The sequence below is a fragment of the Vicugna pacos genome, chromosome 16 (assembly GCF_048564905.1).
Source record: "Vicugna pacos chromosome 16, VicPac4, whole genome shotgun sequence".
Taxonomy (NCBI): domain Eukaryota; kingdom Metazoa; phylum Chordata; class Mammalia; order Artiodactyla; family Camelidae; genus Vicugna; species Vicugna pacos.
Window position 1 is genome coordinate 47,416,636 of NC_133002.1, and position 21,715 is coordinate 47,438,350.

At 38.5% G+C, this 21,715-nt stretch overlaps 1 protein-coding gene across 4 annotated transcripts in view; it reads right to left on the reverse strand.

The window, feature by feature from the left end:
- Positions 1 to 21,715, reverse strand: part of ATP6V0A1 (ATPase H+ transporting V0 subunit a1) — a 48,534-nt gene that overhangs the window by 22,867 nt on the left and 3,952 nt on the right. For 2 of the 4 annotated variants that reach the window (XM_006199227.4, XM_072939309.1), the window contains exons 3-12: positions 17,372 to 17,450; positions 16,100 to 16,197; positions 15,028 to 15,156; positions 9,467 to 9,570; positions 9,026 to 9,152; positions 7,139 to 7,221; positions 6,453 to 6,546; positions 3,848 to 4,060; positions 1,830 to 1,980; positions 462 to 601 (exon numbers count right to left, since the gene is read on the reverse strand). In XM_006199227.4, the coding sequence (XP_006199289.1) occupies positions 462 to 601; positions 1,830 to 1,980; positions 3,848 to 4,060; positions 6,453 to 6,546; positions 7,139 to 7,221; positions 9,026 to 9,152; positions 9,467 to 9,570; positions 15,028 to 15,156; positions 16,100 to 16,197; positions 17,372 to 17,450 (1,218 nt within the window). Of the gene's footprint in view, positions 1 to 461; positions 602 to 1,829; positions 1,981 to 3,847; positions 4,061 to 6,452; positions 6,547 to 7,138; positions 7,222 to 9,025; positions 9,153 to 9,466; positions 9,571 to 15,027; positions 15,157 to 16,099; positions 16,198 to 16,453; positions 16,530 to 17,371; positions 17,451 to 21,715 lie in introns of all 4 variants that reach the window. The other 2 variants (XM_072939310.1, XM_006199229.4) reach the window with 2 other exon arrangements.

A 21,715-nucleotide genomic window follows, 5' to 3' on the forward strand; every position in this document is an offset into this window, starting at 1 on the left:
AACTGGTGGTTACTGGTGGGGAGAGGGAAGGTGGGAGGGACAAGATAGGGATAGGGGATTAAAAAGGACAAACTACTATACATAAATAATTACAAGGATATATTGTGTAGCACACAAAATACAGCCAATATTTTCTAATTAACTACAAATGGGTGTAATCTATAAAATTTTTGAATCATTATGTTGTACACCTGAGACTAATATATTATAAATCAACTATATCTCAATAAGCAATAAATAAAAATAACTTCCATCAATCATGCTAGAGGAAAGACTGAATTATCCTTCTGACTGTAGAAAATTATTATAAATTTGTTGCCATATGAAGAGACAATGATAGTATGCAGCCAAAGATTATAGGAGAAAAATACTAGAGCTATGTCAAGAAAATAATAAAATTATCTTATGTTTCGTAGTTTTTATCAAAAAAAAAAAAAAAAGAAAGAAAGAGAAAACATTACCTCATTCTCATTCTTCTGGGAGAGGATCCGGCTCTCCCTTAACACCATCCACACAGCAAAAAGGGTCATCAAAATGCCATGGCCAAAGTCCCCAAACATCACAGCAAATAAGAAGGGGAAAGTGATGATGGTATATGGAGCTAACAAAGAAACCAAAGAAGGGAAAAAACAAAGTACAGAAAACAGCAACAACTCCCAACATACCACATTTCTCTTCATACTCTAAGTTCAAAGTAAGGTGACTTACTCCCAAGCTGTCAGTCAGAGGGACTCCCAGAAAATAACTTCCATGGTAGGATCTGCACAGCCTCACAAAGCAGCTCTGAAGGCATCCAAGCTACTGCCAGAAAGTTCTGTCCTAGACTTGGCAACACTGTGGTTTGTTCTTCTAGTCCTTTTTCCTAACCTTTGGTTTACTGATCCTGGGGCAGGCCAGCTTTCCTCTCTTGTGCAGCAACCAGCTGAATGAAGTGGGAGAAAGCCCAGACCCCTGAGCAGGGCAGGCTCTGCAGAAGGCTCCCACTGAACATGGACTCTCAGACTCTTTCTCTTTTTTTTTTTTTTAAGGTTTTTTTTTGGGGAGGGCAGGTGGTAACTAGGTTTATTTATTTTTAGAGGACATACTGGGGATTGAATGCAGGACCTCATACGTGCTAAGCATGTGCTCTACCACTTGAGCTATACCCTCCCCTACTCCCCTACGATTCTCAGACTCTTGATTTAATAATTTACTCTCCAAACAGAAGAGAAAACTGCCTTGTGCCTAAAATTGTCAGAATTGCTATTATTTTCTCTGCCTAATCTGGAACAGGAAAATTTTTTTCATTTTTCAGTTTTATTAGGTAGAACTGTTACAATGTGCATATATACAATGTACTGCATGTGAATACATATACACAATATTTTGCATGTATTTTGTTAAATTTATACATTTGTACTGTTCATTGTTTCTAAGACGGTTTGGCGCTTTAGCTTTTTAAACTTACATAGTTATCAAAGGAATAAAGTCACAGGGAAGCTATTTTAAAATATCAATTATCTTGGAAAAAACTTTTTGCTTAAAGCATCTCCAGCAAATGATGTGCAAGAGAAAGCCCAGTACTTTAGAGCCATGGGGACAAACAGAGGACTCTAATCTACAGAGCTCATTTCTACACAATTCCTATAAAACTATCTCTTAAAGGAGTGCCACCCAGTGATAAATCTCACTCCCTATGTCCAAACAGGCACAGGAATTACACAAGAGCTGTGGTCTTGACAGTATCTTTAGTTCTAAGCCAACTGTTGTTCAGTTGCATGCAAAGTGAGGCATTAAAAGAAATAACAAAGAATAAAACCTCTAGAGGGAAAAGATTCAAGCTTTTTTACCTGGATTTATCTCTCGGTAAGTTCCAATTCCGTAAGCATCCACTATGTTCTGAAAGCCACATGTAAACTTGTTGGTTTTGTTATAGGTTGGGGGAGTCTGGTTTGTCTGCATCCTGTTCAAAATGGAGGGCACGGTGGAACCACTGTGTTCCTGGGAAACATTAAGCACGTATATCAGAAGTAGGTCATTGGCCTAACTGACTATACAGGTGTATGTATTTATGAAAACTCATCGAGCAGTACACAGAAAGTATGTGTGTTTTCTTTCATGTAAATTATATCTCAATCTTTCCAGTCTTTGGGGAAACTGGAACTAGCTATAAATTTTATAGTAAGAGATTTAAATGAAGTCTCAGGAAAAATATCCTAACTTTGAAAAAAAAAATTCTAAAATGTGTGGCCAAAAAAAATGTGGTGCCACTTTCTCTAGAGACATCCTTATCTCCAAGTATCACTGTTCTCTCCTCCTGGTATGGAGAAAGCAAAGTTATTCTCTGACTTTCCTCCTTCACCACCTAGTCTTAACTCCCTGTAGTCTAGCTGAGCACTCTTAGTCAAAGTGCTGGCTCATCACCAGATCCAAAGGTCTTTTCTCTCATGTGTAAACCCTGACACTAGAGATCTTCCTCTTCTGCTCACTAACCGTGCCCTTTCTGTTTCCTCCTCCTCTGCCTGTACCACTGCGGGGCCCCCGAGGTGCTACCCTTAGCTTCCTCATTTTCTCTCTTGGAGATCTCATCCCTTCCAACCTCACAGATCCTATTTCTTTCATTTTGCCTTTTCTTTCGAGAACCTATCCCATTACCTGCTTGACATTTCCATGTGGCTTTCTGTTCAGCCCCTCAATGTGACTGAAGCTGAACTCACCACCTTTCCCCTATTAATACGATTCCTTGCTGAGCTTTTACTTCCATTAATGGAAACATTATTCTACCAGCCGTTCAGGACTGATGCCTCAGAAACATTTAAATTTTTTCTCCTTGTATTTCTCCTGCACATTGCTAGACACCTAGTGTACCTACTGATACTTCCTTTAGAATGTTTCACAAATCATCCTGGTTTGCTTTTCCTTGCCCAGCCTTACTGCTGGGGTTATTATCACCTACTTTGTTTACAATAACCTCCTCACTGACCCCCCCCACCTATAGACTCTCTCTACTCCCCAATCCAATCCAGATACTATCGATGGATTACTCTTTTAAAAGTGTTTTGATAATGTCTTTTCACTGCTAAAAAACTTCCAATGCCTCTCTACTCCCTCTGGGATAAGATTTAAACCCCCTAACCTGGTATTAAAAACAATTAGGTTCCAGTCCACCTGACCCAGGTTTATTTACCTCCCATTCTTTCAGCTCTCCTGTGACAATTCGTTCTGGCCCAACCATGCATTGTAACGCTGTACTTCTGTCTTTGTCTGTGCTATTTTCTTCTCATCATTGCCAACCAACATCTTACCCATTCTTCAAAGCCCTGAGTAAATGCCACCTTCTTAAAGCTTTTTCTGATCCTAGTTGGAAAAGCTAGTACCTTCCCTCCACACACATAAATTACTCTTAGCACAGCCTGTCTTGTATGCTTGCACATCAGCCTCTCCAAGTAAATCATGGTACTTGAGAGCCTATTTTTTACACATCTGTACCTCTCGGCCCCCACATCAGTGCCTTAAACAGGGATGTAGCTCTAATTAACTACTAAAAGGGACTGCAAGGGTTATACTATGGAACTAACCTAACGGACAGAGACAGTGGATCAGGACATTTATGTTCTGGTTGTGAGCAACCCTGAAGGATCATGGATATGTGATTAAATCACTCAATCTTTTTTTTGAACTGCAATTTCTGCATTTGGAAAATAAGAATATATGAAATGTACTGTCAGGAAGCCAGATGAGTACAAGATGAGTATATTAAAGAACTCTGAGACTAAAAATGCCATAAAAATTTAACTGATTAATGTTACTGTTGATGGGAACCTCTCTTCCTGGCTGTAGGCTGCACTGCTAGCTGTAAGAGACTCACCGTGCCCCTTCTGAGTGCAAACTGGATGGAGTCAAGGTCAGTGACAGGGCACCAGACCTCCGCAATCAGGCACTTTTGGGTCACATCTATGTTGCACAGGTTCAAAGTGTGGTAGATAGCCTTCATCTTCCGCACTTTGATAAACCAGACACGGATGTTCTTAGCAGCTGCCTGCAGAACCCTTTGGCGGTGATCCTCCGTTTGATTCAGAACCTTTTGGGAGAGAAAGGAGCAAGAGAGTGATCCTTCTAACACCAGTTAACACCAGTCTTAAACATCAGGATATAAATGGCAAAAAGGCACAGCTTTCTGAGAAGGGTTGCTTGGGATCTGTTTTTTTCCTTCCTCCAGCTAGAATGGGTTTTTTTTTTTTGATTTTTGGAGGGGAGGTTGGCCAAATTATAAGAAATTAGAGTTCCAGTTACTAACATTCATTTTTATTTAGTTTCCAGCTGAAAAGAAACCTGAGAAAATGTTTTTTAGCCTTTCTCCCTATATTTAAACTTCCCACCAAATCCACGGCAGAATGATGTAGGTCATCAGCTTTTATCTGGATCATTAAAGAGCAATGACTTCCCATGTAGAGCCTGTAACTCAGACTCAAAGAGGTCAGCACCACAGGCCCAGGAGCTGACCAAGCCAACAAGTCCATACTTAAGAATCGCAAGCTGCAGAACCCCCTGCACATAAGCCAGCATCAGGGAATGGTGGGAAAGAGGCACTGCTGAACACTGTCATCTGCCTGTACCAAGAGAGACTCCATGCCAGGGAGGAGGAGACAGGAGACACCATGGCCTTTAGAAGGGATTTAGACTGCCACATACCACTGTCATCACAGAGCAGATAAGGCTTAATTTTTCTGTCCCTTTGGAAACCAGTACAGATTTCCCTCAGAGGAACCACACTGCTAAGACTAGAGTGGGAGGGTGGGCCAGAGACACTTTACATTCTACTGCCTTGTTTATCATCGAATATTTAAGATTTCCATAGCAGAACAGGGTCTACGCCAAAACTGGACAAACAACCCACCGCTCACACTTCTGCATGAGAATCTATCTTAAACCTCCACATTTGTCTGAAGAGGAAAAAACTACATACTAATCATTTTACCACAAGTCTTCATCATAGCTGGCTTTTCAAGTTAGTTCAGGAAAAAAGTAGTAACTGCTTCCTGAGAAACTGTTTTGGGCAGCAGAAAGTAACTTCCATAGAGAGGTTTTTAAAAAAAAAAAAAAGCCATGGCATGCTAGGGAAATTCGTGTATCACATGAGACTAAAGGAACAAAGCTACTTTCTCTCCTTCTGGCTGCTGCTGATTTCACAATTACTGTTTAAACTTCTTGGAGGATGTTAAATAAACTTGCAAGAAATGTTCTATTTGCTTTTCTCTTTCCTCACCCGCCAATGCCTACCTCTCCCTCCTTGGTATTCAATCTCTTTTTAATTAAAAAAAAACCTTTTTATTTATTTTACTTGGGGGGAAAGGTAATCAGGTTTTTATTTATTTATCTTTAATGTAAGTACTGGGGATTGAACCCAGGACCTCGTGCATGCTAGGCATGCACTCTGCCACTGAGCTATACCCTCCCCCCATTCAATTCCTTTTTAAAAGTTTCAGTTCATACAGTTCTGTGTTTTAAAAATTCTAGTCATTTACAATGACTATTAAACATGCTCTTTAAAATCTACCACAAGCCTACCTCACAAGGAAAGGATAGGACAGCCCTAGAACCCAGAACATACTAATATGACTTTTCACCCACCAGCAGTTCTAAAATACTCTCTTCCCTTGGTTAAACAGAGAAGTGTATCTCAGAGGAGCGGGCAAGAGGTCTTAGTGGGTCACATACGGAAAGATGAGAAAAAGTGTTGAAATGGGAGCTACAACATATCTCTGACAATTCTGCCACTGCTGGAAAGAACTGCCTTTGGGATTAAGTATGTTTGTTAATGTTTCAAGGGGGCAATCACCACATTCTTTCAAAGGGGAGCAAAGCTCCAACTGGGCACCCTTTTCCTTCCACGTATGCATGAATCAATCCTTCCTGAGAACTCTGTGACAACGTTGCTGTGTGCAAACCACACACACTGCAATTTGGTAAAAAGCTAACACAGTCTCTTCTTGGGTACAAGCGTGACACCAGGCCTCTTTGGCTAGACTCAGTGGTTTAGATCCAAGGTGACCAGAAGGATGCACACCAAGTTGTTTAAGAGTGGCTTCCTCTGGAGGTAGAATGTGTGTGTGAGAGCCAGAACTGATTTTGTATATACTTCTGTAGCATTTGATTTTTTTTCCCTTAATTAAGCATACTAAATTTTATTATAAAAATATCTCAAACTCAAGAGGAGGGGAATTGAATATGCTAAGCAACAACGATTTTAGGTGCATAGCACTCTTGTCTTATTTGAAGATGATTAACGCCATTTTTAAGTCACTCCCCTTGGGAGCTAGGGAAAAGTTTCAGGGGATGACTTAAAATAGCAAACGAGAAATGTATCCTGGGCTGCCGCAAGTGCCTCATAAACTGTTAGTGTTTCAAGGAAGTGAAGTGTTCTCTTATTGCAGTATTTCGCAAAAACAAGTTCCCTCCAGCCCTCTGTGTACCATTTGGAGATCGTCAATCCTGGTGTTAACTCCAGAAGCCATTTCCTTCCTCTCCTGTGGCGTCTCAGGGCAGGGATAGAGTGAGGCCCGGAACCTGGAATGCACAGACACAGCCTGAGGTATGCTGAAATTTCTTACCTGAGCCAATTCAAGTAATCTCAGAAAGTAACCCAATTTACTAGAAGAAACAAAACAGGATTAGCTGAACTAATCAATCATAATTCTTTACGGGAAGTGGCCTACAGATAGAACAAATTTTGAACTGTCTTGACATTCTCTGGAGCTATTAAATTCCTTTAGATTAAAAAAACGTGATACAAATTACATTATAAATTACTGGAAAAAAAATGGCATGAAAAAAAGCTTATAAGCAGAATTTCAGAAAAGCTGAAGGGCACAGTGCCTATGGTACACTGCTAGCTATGCAGACCCGCTGTTTCAGGACGATGTAGAATTTCTAAACCATGAGTCCTAATTGCTCTTTTCCAAGGAAAAGAAATTGAGATTTTGATGGTCTTTAAAAAAAAAAACTTAGGCCATTTCTAATCATTTAAAATAACCTTAACATTATTAAAAGATACACTCACCGGGTCAAGGCAGACTAAGAGGGTTTGTGTTTCACTATTCTATGGGCTTAACAGTTAGGTGGCCTGGCTGCACCCTCGAGGGAGGCATATTTCTCTTACCCTTCACAGATTTTCTTGACTCTGTTTTTCAGCTGATCTCCTTGGAAGAAAATGATGAATACAGACTTGTGCACGTAGTCGCCCTAGGCCCCAAACCAAAACCCGAGAATTCAAACTTCCAATCCAGAAGAAAACTTCTTAAACAACTCACTTTCTTGGAGATATAGAAACAACTGGAATCCTTTAAGTGGCCTCAAGTGGCAGCCCTGTACTTTAACCATTATCCTCAATCCATTTCTTAAGCTCCACTACAAGAATATTTGCCCTGTAATCGCAAATTCACAAAAATCGTTCTAAACTCAACCAGGAGCTTGACACAGATGCTAAGATGATTCTCTTCTTAGCAGAATTTAGCCCTATTTATCAATGCAACTTTAAATCTTATATGGTCTAAATGACATAAGTACAGAGAAGGAAGCCATTCCTGCCTGTTCCCATGCTTAGAAACTCCAGATAAAGGGGCCTGAATAACCACAAGGAACTGAGTGGCTAGGAAGAATGCTGGTGTAGAATCTATGATTCATGCTAATTTAGACTTCAGGGCCAGAGAGGAAGGCAGTCCATTCCAAACACAAGTTTCTGACGCGAGGACTAGAAGAAAAGATCAGGAAAATAAGCTATACTGGGTGTTAACCAGGACTGTCTCTGGTTGCCTGTATTTTCTCTTATTCCTATAGAGCTTTTATAACAGGAAAACCAACAAAACTTTAGAAGGATAAGGAGGGATGAGGAGTGAAGAAAGGCTCAAAGAGTCAAATTCCTAAGTTCTCTGGGAATAAACTGCAGCACATTCCTCATGCAGCTGTTCTGTTGGAGATACTCATACACCTTCTCGCCTCCTCAATTTGTTGATAAAATAATGTTTCTGTTGCCCAGGAACTTGTCTGAATATTCCTGAGAACAGCTCCACATTAGGTGTGACTGCTGACTGCAGTGTCTCCACAACCTAAGGACAGCCTTCAGTAAGACTGTTCAATTGCTCCTCCAGGTAAAGGGACTCACTGTAACCTAGGTGTCACCACATTCCTACTTGGTACCAAGGATAAAAATCCATTTACCAAGATCATTTTTAGCTGTATGACCCACCCACTCTGAGAAGTCTTATAATTTAACCTCTCTTCTTAGGTAGGGCAAAGAATAGTAGTTTAAGAAACCCAAAAGATAATTGAAAACATAAAAACCAACTCTAGGCTTCTAAATAATAGTAATACAAAAGTGAAGGAAATTTTTTTCCAGAATATTTAATCTTTGCTTGTCATCCTTGAAATCAGGACTCACCATACTTAATGTAGGTTTATATTAAGAACTCTGTCCCATTATGTCAAATGCCAAGATGTTAAGCCGTCCCTATTTTCCAAAGCATTGGATGGAGAAGATCAGCCTACTGTGCACGATACAAATCTCTAAACTAAGTTCCTAAATCTCTCAACAAATAGACAAAAAACTTCACCAACTTAAAATTTCATCAGCTTACAAAGATCCCAGTTTAGGAAATCTCTTTTTACGCATGGATGTTACCAAACTTGGAACCAGGTGATTCGCTTTAAATTAATTTTCATAGAAAGTTAATTTTCTTTTGGCCCCAGGTAACTAACAGAAAATATATAAAGCTAAAGCTTAAAATAACTGGAAAAAACATTTCCAATCAAAATAATATCTACATGGGTAAAGCTTAAAAAATGTATGTGCACATGTCATGTACACTTCGTATGTACACATATGATGGAGGTAAAAAGGAAAGAGCAGTCCTTCAAATTTGCAGATAAAAGCAGGGTACACATAAGGGCTTCTCTGTGGGACGGTCAGATTCAGATGGTGCCTGCTGTGTCACTGCTCTGAGCTCCCTTTACAAGACCTACTCCACAGGATGCAATTTCCTTGTCTTACAGTCACAGGATCCTCCAGGGGGTTCTCGATTTCAGCTTGCCGCAGGAACACATTCCCCCGGCACACCCGCCAAAGCATGCGCTCAAAAGTAGGGATGCGCTCCCGGTTAATCACACCAGCCACGAAGCTGTGGGGGGAGAAGAGCCAGATTGGGAACTGGTCCATACCATGGGATGGAAGGAAGGTGAGAGGAGGGGGCAAAGATGACAAACACGAGGCTACACATCGCTATGTCAGTGGGGCTGCCAAAGTCTGATTCCCGGACCCAGCAGAGGTGACAGAACAACTCAGGAACTGAATCCAAAGCGACCTAGAACACCTTGGAATGAGCTCAAAAGACAGCGCATCCTGGAAGCAAGTGAATGCCTAGTCTCACTGTTCTTTTGAACAGCAAAAGCGAACATGACCCCACTGAGTACGAAGGGTTGAAGCGGTACTTACCCAAGTCTTAAAGGCGTGCCTCTTCCCATCTCACTTGGTTCCAAGAGGGACGAAGACTCTTCCAACAGGTCTGGATCCGCCATCTGCTGATGATGCAATTCAGCCTGAATTCACAAATCAATTAATATCTAATGAAAATAGTTAGTGGCATGCAGGGAACGAGGAACCAGGAGATAAGGTTCAGAAAGTAAAGATGAAAAAAAAATCACCAAAAGAGAAGACATACCCACAGAAAGAAGACAAGAAGAATAGAGGAAGAAAGCAAAGGAAGGAAACAAGAGGTAAAGAAAGCACAACTGCCCCAGTAAAGCATCTGGGGAAATGGTTTTAGAAATAAGGAATAAAGGAAAAAAAAACATTAAATGATGGTGACACTTGTATAAATCTGTCACTTGGTGGAAACCATTTTTTCTCTTACGCTTCCCTGAATGAGCCATGTAAGTACCAGGAAACACCTTTGCATTTGGATAGAAGCTGAACTATCTCTTTCTTTTGAGCAAAAACAAGGCAGCTCTGCAGATACTTTCAACATCGAATTTTCAGGCAGCTACAAACTAGAATTTTCCCTGTGAAAGATGGAGATTCTCTTCCCAAGGAAGAAGGCAAGCCACCGTCACTGTCTTGTACAGGAGAAAGACAGAAGGGGCGTCTCCAGATTTCTAGGTTTTCCATGCTCTTTAAAATTCAGAACATGAGAACCTTCAGCACGGCCACTGCAGAAAGTACTCCAAACCATAGGATTTAAAGAGTATTTCTTTCTCTAAAAGGATAAGAAGCCCAATAGCTGCGCAGGCATGAGCCTCCACTGCACCATAAAGGGAAGGAAAAGTGAAAACATATCTGAATGTCTGAGTTTCTGATCAGGCATCTAGCAATATTAAAAAGTTCATGTAGGCTTTACAGTTTAAGGATTCTTGGGAACATAACTCAAGCCAATAATCTGAATCAAGTGAAGAAAAAGTAACAGATAATAAGCCACTAGAGAGCATGTGGGCTAGTTTAATTGTTTAGATTTAAAATGATGTCCACCATGACAGTTTATACAATAAAATGAAGGAGTAGTGGGACCTTCTCAGATGTAGGTCTACATTTTCTAGCCTCTCTCTAGACATCCCACCTCTTCCTCTTCTCAGGAAGGAGAAGCTGCCCTAAAAAATGAAGGCCAATTGACTTCTCCACTGCTTATCTCCCCAACTTTAATATCCACACACTGCTTGTTTGACCAAAGGCTAGAAGTAAGCCAGAATAATCTTCCTTTTCAAAAGCTAAACTAACAAAAAGTCAGAATTTTCCTCTATCATTTTCACTCCAAATTTCAACTTGATTCCACTCCTGTCAACCCCGCTATCAAAAAAAAAAATCCAATAAGGGAATCTTATTTGATAAAGTCATAGGACCATCAACGTAAAGTCAAAGAGGGGTTGGGGTGGGGAACTGAGTATAAACCCGATGATAAGTCTGAAAGCCTAAATGAGTGAAAGCAATTGTTCAGGAAGTAAATTCTAGTTGATCAACTCTCAACCACAACCATTAAAAAAAAAAAAAGGGAAAGATAGGCACTGGGTACACCATAAGTGCAGAGAAATATTGTCATGAGATTTGGAAAGCTTTAAGATGACGTAACAGGGGTGCAGGTTACCACTTGTTGTCAAATGGAAGTTTAGGGGCTCTTTCTGTTTCTCCTTAAAATCAAATCAGCCCTCTGCAAGCCACAGGCAACTTGTTCTCAGGATCCAGATGACAACCATATTTTAACTTGTTTAAGAAGGATGTCCCTCGGCAAAAACCAATGAGACTGACTACTACCCACAAGACTCCCGCCTACTTTCCTACATGGTTCACAAGACCTGTTTTAAGTAAACCCTAAAGACCAGACCCAGTGCAAACAATGTGCTCTAAAGGGGATAATTGATGGAACAGCAAATAGTGCTTAGCAACTAGACTACTCCAAAGACTAGAATTCTCTGGGAATTAAAAAAAAACAAAAACAAAAACAGCAGAATTAAAAAGAAAGTTGTAATAATATCCTAATGAATAATTTCACTTATGAACCCTAAGTCTTAGGAAAGTCAAAATTTTTCAAATCAAATAATTGTGCCTGATGAGAAGCTGGGATGTCCAGAACCACTAACTGAGGGCCTTTAAAACAATATCTAAAACCATATGATCAAGTGTCTAAATCCTAATCTGGGTTCTCTAATGACAATACTGCCAAGGTTTTTCTAAATTACTTGCTGAGCCCTCTGGTTTACCCCCTTCCCCCAGTCAGAATGCTAAAACCACGCCTTGGAAAAGGAAGTAGCAGAACCTCAGAAGTTCTATTTTTATACTTCAGTATAAGCAGCACATTCAGTTCAAGCTGCATTAACTACCAAGAGCAAACACTTTTATCTCCATCTACATGGAGAAAGAAATTACATTTCGTTACCTAAAGTATTCACTGAAGCCCCAAGGAGATGGCAGATGAGAAAGAAAAGTAAAGAAAGCAAATGGATGGAAAATTCAGAAGGAAAGGAAGGCAGGGATCTGCATGCCATTAACCATTACTTTTCCAGTCTTCTTTATGCTCTCATATGTTATGGTGCTTATGGTAAAAGATGCAGAGAAATCTCTCCAGCTCTTACAGTTCTTCATAAACAAGAAGACTGAGAAAAGGATAATCATTAACAAGTCATTTTAAATGTTCTGGATAAGAAATGGCTAAGTTGAATTTGTAATCATGGTAAATCATAAGAATATTCAACATATGTTTACTTCTCCCCTTCTACACACCTCGCCAATCATAACCCCTATGCCTGGTGATAGAAAGAATCATTTTCTGATTTAGCCATTTTCTACCAACTCATTATTGCAAATTACTGATCATATTCACCAAATTATATTAAAAAGAAGGGTTTAAAATTGGTAGTGTTTTAGGCCATTTGCAAACGTTATAATCTTAGGCATGGAAGAAAGTCTCATGAAAAATCTACATTTCTGAGATTTGAGGGTCCCAAGTTTCCTTATCTTTTGCATTATTTAAAGGGTGCAGTTACACCTGCAGATGCACTTAACTCTGTGAGGTCTTGTCTCCTATCAGGGCAGTGACACCTGAGCCTGTTGTTTGGCCACAGCAGGGCAGGGGCTGTTGAAAGGCACCTGGTTGAGACTACGAGCAAACAGCAAGAGCGAGCAAGGCACTGACTGTGCACTGGGAGAGAAAGGGGAGAGCTGTTCTTGCCAGAAGGCACCTCATCCTGGAATGAGAGGGATGGATGACAAAAGCCGTAGAAGAACCACTTGCAACCAAGGTCTCATGCTCAAAAGTAATTTCAGAGATTTTTTTTAAAAATGCTTTGCAAAAGTAGGAGGGGGAAAACAACATACCGTGGGTAGGGCATGACAGTCATGAAGACTTAGATAAAGCCTGCCTTCTCAGGATGGGCATTTCATGTTTAGACCTATTAATTACAGAGAAAATTCCTAAACCCATAACTACAATGTGAAAGTCTTATATCATCCTTCCAAGTGGTTGCCCTTATTTTGTTTTTACTTTTTATTATAAAAATTAACAGTTTAAGTGACTATTTCCCTTAAGGGAGTCCATTTGTCAGTCTTTACTCAGAATTTCTTCAGAATGAACTAGACTAGGAAGCCTATCCCAATCCTTAAACTCAGGAGGTTATGAAAAACATTTTCATACATCTCAACAACATCCCAGAAGTAAACTAAACACTATATCAAAAGAGGAAAAAATGGGAGAGGGAAGTAAAAGAGTTAAATCCCAAATAACGATAAAAGTAACTGAACTTTGATCTTGGGGCCAGATTTACTTTGAATCTGGGGGCAGCAGCTTGGATGTGTATAGCATGTGGAGGCACTGTGTTCAGGGATGTTTCCTGATATGACCAAGTGATATATTCCTTGAACATAGGGACCATGTCTTACTCATCTGATGCCTCGCAAAGAGTAGGTGCTTATCAAATGCTCCATGAATTAATGAGTATAAATAAAATACTGTTTAGGCAGTGAGCATACTGGAATTCCAGATTATGTGTTCATCAGAACCATCTGGTATTAGTGGCCATGCCTGTTGCAAAAGACCTGAAACACTTGGAATGAGTAAATCACACTATTCCATACCCTCTAATGTGATGATATTGCGGACTGGTGAAAGAAGTTACTGTGAGTCTCAAAATTCTCAACTAAGTGAACAAACTGAATATTCACACCAACCCTCCCTGATACAGAGCCAGATCCTGATTCTTAGGAGGACTGGGCAATTAACTTCGTATGAGCTTCTCCCCTTTCCCTTGTTCTGGCAGATCTTTTTAATTAGCATAGCTTCTCTGAGTCAGATCCTTAGTTACTGAGGAATGTATCACACCTTCAGCTGACTTTGGCTAGCCCAGTGGTTGTCACACTAGCATGCCCCAGAATCACCTTGTGAGAACAGATTGCTGGGCCCCACCTACAGAGCTTTTGACTAAGTAAGTTTGGTGTGAAGACTGAAAATTTGCATTCGGACAAGTTCCCAGGTGAGGCTGAAGTTGCTGGTTGGCAAACCCCTGCTCCAGTCTAGAGAACTAGGGAGAGTTGTTCTTTCCTCAAAAGACAGAAATTAAAAGTAAAACTGAGAATATATCAGATGCTAACTAAAATGGGTCCTCCATTTTTTTAAAAAGCTTTGCCAATTTTTGTTGTTGTTGTTGAGCAAAGGAAATGAAGAACTTATGGGAAGGAACACTGAACAGTGACTGGGACAAATTCTGAAACATCTGATGTTAATCTGGTGGCAAAGACACCTATAAAAGAGTTACCCATATTTTAGGCCATCAGAAAAACCATGTCCAGGCTTAAAGCTAAGACTCCTCCCCAGGTTTAATTAGGAGAAGGAAGCCTTCTGAAAGCCTTGCTCCAAATCCTTTCCTTGGGGTCACCTCCGCAAGCTGTCAGCTGGCAACTTAGTCACCTACATTTTTAACCCAGGAACTTATTAACATTTTTCCCTACAAGGTAATGCAGTTGAGTTTATATGAAAATCCAGGAATTTCAAACAGGCATCCTACCAGTATTTCCACACAACACTAAGAAAAGTCCTTGAAAAATTAAACTGTGACATGTGCTTCTGAAGCACTTAAAAATGTGCTGAAAGGTCAATAAGCAAACACAGAAAAAAAATTAAAATTTAATGACAAAAAGGTTTTGGAGATTAGATCTTTGTTATAGTTTTAAGTATAACCAAATGTTTCTTACTGCTTCAACTTTAACCTTAAGCATATACTTACCTTAAAATATAATGTAAAAATTTCATCCAACTATGTTTATATAACTATTTTAGGGTTCCTTTCCCCATTTTGAGATGAAAAATTGCTGAAAATGCAAAAATATACAAAACCATGGCTGGCTGGGTACTGCATGAAAAATGGAACATAATCTGACATTTCTTCAACTAAAACAGGGTGCAAAAATGGCATTGTTTTCAAATCAGCAAATTAAAATAATCACTGGAATAAAAACATGGCCCACTTGTGTTGGTGCAATCTCAGCTGCTCAAATACTAACAGAAACGATAGTCTGACCTCATCGAAAAACTGCTGAGTTTTGCGAAGTATAAATTTTAATTCAGTCAGTTCCAAGAAGTTTCTCTTCAGAGCTTCCTGGTTTGTGTTGATTTCCTTCAGTTCATTTTCAATCTTCTCGAAATTGGCCTACAGAAAAAAAAAAAAAAAAGAAACCAAGAAACCTATTAACTCAAACTAAGCTTAATATGCTCACTCTGAAAGACAGGTGAATCCATCCATCCCACAGAACTCTTGTCACCCTAACAATTCAAAGGTATCTTGTATTCACCCAGCAAGTACAGTTAGTCCTACATATCCTTGGGTTCCACATCTGCAGATTCAACCAACCACGGTTAGAAAATATCTGGGGGAAAAAAATTTCCATAAAGTTCCAAAAAGCAAAACTTGAATCTGCCACCCACCAGCAACTATTTAGAATTTACATTGTATTTGCCACTACTTAACAGTATTTGCATTGTATTAGAGATTATAAGTAATCTAGAAATGATTTAAAGTAGGAGGGAGGATGTGAATAGGTTATATGCAAATACCACAGCCATTTTAAATAAGGAACTTGAGCACCAGCAGATTTTGGTGTCCAAGGGAAGGCCTGGAACCAGTCCCCTTTGGATACTGAGGGACAATTTTACTGTGTTTTTACCAGGGCAATTTTCTTTATAACTTTTGTTTGTTTGTTTATTTTTGCTTAAAATGGTCTTTGTCTATTATATACTCTTGGTTAAATCCCTCAGGGGACTTTGAATAGACAAAATAATTACTGAAAAGTCTATTGGCTATTCATCTAGTCTATGAGATTAATAAATTACTAGACAAACTGATATTCATTCAATAAAATTTCAATAAGCCAATAATTAATTTAATAAGCAAATAATTTATTTAGTGGATGTGATAGTTTTTGAGATACCACAGCATTCTATACTATAAAAAAAGTGAATTCATTTTAATCCTATGCACAAGAAACTTGCAATCAACAGACAAGGACAACAAGAATTAGCCTACTCTCCACCTACTCAGAAAAGTAATTTAAGGAGAAAGAAACTTATCTGGCTTCCTCAGAAGAACTGTTTACCTCTAAGTCAATCATGTCCCGGGGGAAGGGCACCTCTGGGTTTTCGCCAGTGTCCATAATTGGGATATTAGCTTTTCTTATCTCTTTCTCAACAAATCCTAAAATGACAGAATGAGGACATTCATGTCTAAGTGCACATGTCTGGAACTGCCAATGTTTGAGGAAAAAAATAAGATGACCCCAAACCTGCCTAAAAAGAGCTTCATTCTAAGAAAGACATTTTTACATAAAATAAGCAGAATATGTAAATCCCTTTTTCTCCACATTCCTCTTCCTCCAACCCCATATTCTCTAAAGCACAGGTACCCCAAAGAGGGTTATCATCCCACTACTGTCTTCCTTCCCTCTTCTGACCTTAAAACTGGTCCTCATCGGTGTCAGCACTCCACCCCGTGTGACTACTACTGTGTGATGGCTCTGCTCACAGATACTGTTGGGAGAGGAGAGCTTCAGAAGAGTGTGATTCAATAGAGCAGTTGCTGCTTAGCACGCTAGGGAGACAACTCCAGACCACAAGGATTTCATTAAACTTGAAAACAGGTTGGTTTTGAGTTAAAACAAAACAAAAAACAAAGCACAGAATAAGGTCCCAAAACATCAAAAGAGAAAAGTGTTTCAGGTGATAACTACTGACTTATTTTTTTAGCATGGGGACTAAATTCACCTAACAGCTACCTGAAGGCTGGCATAATACAGTAGGAGGATCTTGGGTTTTGGAGACAGAAAACCTGGATTCAAACACTGATTCCATCAAGACCGCTTATGTTCTTGGGCAAGTCACTTAACTTTTCTGATGTTTGGTTTCCTCATTTACTAAATGTGGTAGCACCTATCTTGAAGGAATGCTGTGGGGAATGAATGAAATAAAGTATATGAATACCCAAACTCTCAATAGGACCTTAACAGATGTTAGTTTCTTCCCCCACAAGTAGCTCAAATTAAAAGATGGCTATGCTGACATCTAAAAATGATGGTGTTCTGGGTCCTACCTCTTAGAATTCTATAATGTAGTGCTGCTATAAGACTCTTCCCACAAAAAAATAACCAATATATTCAGCCTGCGGCCTTATCATCTCAAAGTTTCCATTAAGCACCACCTAGCCCAAACACCACAAATCTACTTGTACACAAGAAATTCATCTTCACATCAGATTGCAAGATTTTTCCTCTCTTCTTTTCCTCCTATAGTATTTTCTTCCTTTATTGAGAAGATGTTAATTTAAATCAAATGACTCACAACAGGAACATCATACAAGACCAAAGTGCACATACGAAGCTTTCGATCCATTTCTTCACATCTTCTAACTTCATTCACAAATTTCCGCTGGAAAACATTCACATCTGGATTTAACTGCAAAATAAGAACAGAATACTAAGTATTCAAATACTTTATCTATTTCTTCTCTTTCACAAACAAAACATCCTGCAAAGGGAAAACCTAATTTTGTGTCAACGTATAATGCAACGCTAATAAAATCTGTCTAGTGATCCACACCACCTGCTTTGGGGCCAGCCACACCAACTAAAGGTAAGAACCTTCACTGCTGCAACATATAATGGAACGGAGGCAAATTAGACAAAGCACAGTGGTGCAAAATGTTCTTCCCAGGCCGAAAGTCTCCACTGAATATAGGTGCCCATCCCACCCCTGCCAAAATTTGGGCAATGGATATGATAGAAGCTCTGCCTGGTTTTCCTTCTCTCCTTCTTCCCAATCAGACGAGACAGAAGGCAAACTTTTCTTGTTCTTTTGTCCCAGGATCTTCACCTTCTAGGTCACAGGCTGGTCTATTCATTCGTACATCACACATAATTTTCAAAGCAATGTGACAGATATTCTTGGAAATTTTGTAAGAATAAAACAAGTTCCTACTTATTAAGAAGCTTGCAATCTAATAGAGAAGAAAGATGAGTTCAACTAACAATATAGCACGTGATAAATTCCACATGAGTAATAGAAATAAAGAACTATAGCTACTTACTTAACATTTACAGAGCACCAAATATATGCAGACACTGTATTAGGCATTGGTATAAATACAAAGAATAAGATATGTCTTAGCTTTAAAGAGCTATCAATCCCAAAGAAGAGACAGACATAAACCAATAAATACAACTTGTGTTGTTAAAGAGTAAGTAAAATATTGTTGGCAATTTCCTATACTAAACACATATCTACCTGCCTCATGACGGAGCATTCCACTACAAGGCACCTGCTTAAAAGGAATGAAAACATGCCCACAGAGACTTATACAAGAATGTTTACAGCGGCTTTATTCATAATAGCCCCAAATGGGCAAAGATCCAAATGTCCATCAATAGAAGCCTGGATAAAGACATTGTGATATATTCATTTGATGGAGTACTATCCAGTAATTTAAAAAAGAATCAAGCAAAATGAAATAAATCTCAAAAATATTATGCATAAGTGAAAGAAGTCAGACATAAGAGCTTGTAATGTAACATTTCATTTATATAAATTCAAGAACAGGTAAAACGAACCTATGATGGTAGAAATCAAAACAGTGGTTACCTATAGGGGGTGGGGACTGACCAGAAGCAGGCACAAGAAAACTTTCTGGGCTGCCGGAAATACTCTGTCTTGATTAGGGTGATGGTTATAAAGATGATTGTGGTGATGGTTGTACAGCTCTGTGAATATACTAAAAATCTTTTAGTTGCACACTTTAAATGGACAAATTGTATGGTATGTGAATTATATCTCAGTAAAACTGTCAAAAAATTAGTAGGAAAAAATCTGGACACATAATTCACCAAATTAACAGATTAAAGGAGAAAAAAACATGATAGCCTCAACATATAAAGAAAAGTCATTCAAGAAAATTCCACAACTATTTGTGACAATAATGTCAGGAAATCAGAAATTGGAAGGACTCTGTATAATCCAATAGAATCTCTCCAAACTTAAGAATAAACATATTTAAATGATACAAATTTAAAAGATTCTCCTTAAAGTCAGCAGCAAGACTGGAATACTTTGTGATAGATACATAGCATTTTGCTCTACTTCCTTATTAACAAAAATCCCAATTTTGTTCAGGGCAGCAACTGATCAGTTGAAAAATCACATTTCCTAGGCTCCCTTGCAGCTAGAGTATGTCATAATTTTGGTCAATGATAAATTAACAAAGTCTGCTGAGAATTTCTAGGAAAGCTTTTTCCCTCCATATGTAAGACTTCCCCTTCCTCCTTGCACTTCCTTCTTCCCGCCTAGCATACGGATGAAATGCTAGGAGCTGTTGTGGTCATCTGCAAGGACAAAAGCCTTAAGGACGGCCAAAGAGAAACACAGAATGATCTTAGGACACTGATGACAGTGTGAAGCCAGGCTTTGTGTTACATGAGAAAAGTACACCCCTACCATTTAGGTTTTCAATTACATACAACTAAACACAATCCTAACCAGTATTAGCTTGTTCTTACTCTTCTTCAACATGTTACTGAAGGTCTTAATGTCTATGGTAAAATAAGAAAAAGAAAGAAAATGAAAAGGAAAAAAGGATTTGAAAGAAAGAAACAGCTAACTTTCTGACAGTGCAGTAAAAAAGATTATATCAAACGTAGCAAAATGTTAACAACTGGTGAATCTACATCAGGGTATTCAGGCTTGAAATTTTTCAAGACAAAAATTTAGGAAAGAAGAAAATACCAATAAGTAAAAAAGAAAAATAAACTTATGCTTGACAAAATATACCATAAACAGAGGGAAAAGACAAGCCACAGCCTGGAAGAAGTTATCAGCAAAGGATCAGAAAAAGATTAGCTTCCAGAGTACATGAAGAACTTGAAAAAAAAAAAAACCAAAAAAACAACACAACAAGTCATGGGGGAGGGTACAGCTCAGTGGTAGAGCACGTGTTTAGCATGCACATGGTCCTGGGTTCAACCCCTAGCACAGTACCTCCATATAATTAATAATAATAATAATAATAATAATAATAATAATAATAATAATAATAATAATAAATAAACCAAATTACCTCCCCTTCAAAAAAAAAAAACAAAAAACCAAAAACCCCACCAAGTCAATAAGCAAAAGACAAATAAACCCAATAGAAAAACAGGCAGATAATATGGACAGAAGTTCATGGAAAATGAAACCCTTTATGTCCAATAAACAAATAAAAAGATACTAAGTGTACTAATCTAGAAAATACAAATTAAAACAAGATACTATTTCCCACCATCAGATTACCAAATTTCTTTTCTTTCTGAGCACAGACGTGTCGACATAATTGTGGAATGACGGGAACTCTCAACCAGCGATGGGAGAATGAACAGGTACACTCACTGTGAAGTACACTCTGACAGCATCTGACAGTTTGGGACGTACACAGCGCTCAGCAATGCCCCTCCTAATTATAATCCCTGAGCAGCAGCAGGTTCATGAGATCAGTACCATTTTCATGTAATGCTAAGAGATCGTTTGCCTTTTTCATTCTCATTTTCTCATGACTGTTCAGTGAAGTTTTTCAGAGGCTCATGACATATGTCATGACAGGCTGACTGCAGAAGTCAATATAAGAATCCAGCTGTCTCCTATTAATTCAGACACTAAAAGGTTTTCAAAAGTGTAAAAGCAATACCACTCTTCTCGAAACTATTTTTTTTCATTTTGGAAAATATAGTTTTTTTCATAAAAATGTTATAACATGTAATGTGCTTATTATTATAATTTAAAATAATTTAATAAGTAAACACTTTAAACATTTCTCAGTTTTAATTTCCAATATAGTAATATTGATAGCTATAACTCACATAAAAGCCCTTTGGGATTCCTCAATAATATTTTAAGCATATAAAGAAATCTTTAGACCAAAAAGTTGGAGAACCGCTGCCCGGGAGAAACTACCTCACATCATACATACCACAAGACATATAAATGTATCTTCACTGCAACACTATGAAAGCAAAGAACTGCAATCAACCAAAATGTTCATCAGAAGGAAAAAAAGATCAACTGTATATTCTTACAATAACTATACAGCAATTTAAAGGAATGAACAAGCACTACCTGTATCAACATAGTCAAATCTTACAAATGTTAAATTTAAAAAGCACTTGCTAAAGGATACATACGATACCATATACATAGTTTTAAAACACACAAAATTATACTACATATTATTGTTTAGTGGTAACATACATATGTAGCAAAAGTGGAAAAAACACATGGGAATGATAAAAGCAAAGATCACTCTAGAGATTACCTTTGAGGGGGAGGAGAAAGAAATGAACAGCATGGAAGAAAGATACACAGGAGCTTTCAATTATTTGTGGAATGTTTCTCTTAATTACATAGTAGATAACATAGTTACAGGCATACCTCATTTTATTGTATATCACATTATTGCACTTTGAAGATACTGCATTTTTTATAAATTGAAGGTCTGTGGCAACTCTGCACTGAGCTAGTCTATCAGCATGATTTTCCCAACAACAGCATTTGCTCACTGTGTCTCTGTGTCACATTTTGGTAATTCTCGAAATATTTCAAATGTTTCCACTATTCTGTTTAGTTATGGTGATCAGTGACCTTTTGATTGCAAAAAGATTACAACTTGTTCCAAGGCTTGAAAGATGGTTAGTATTTTT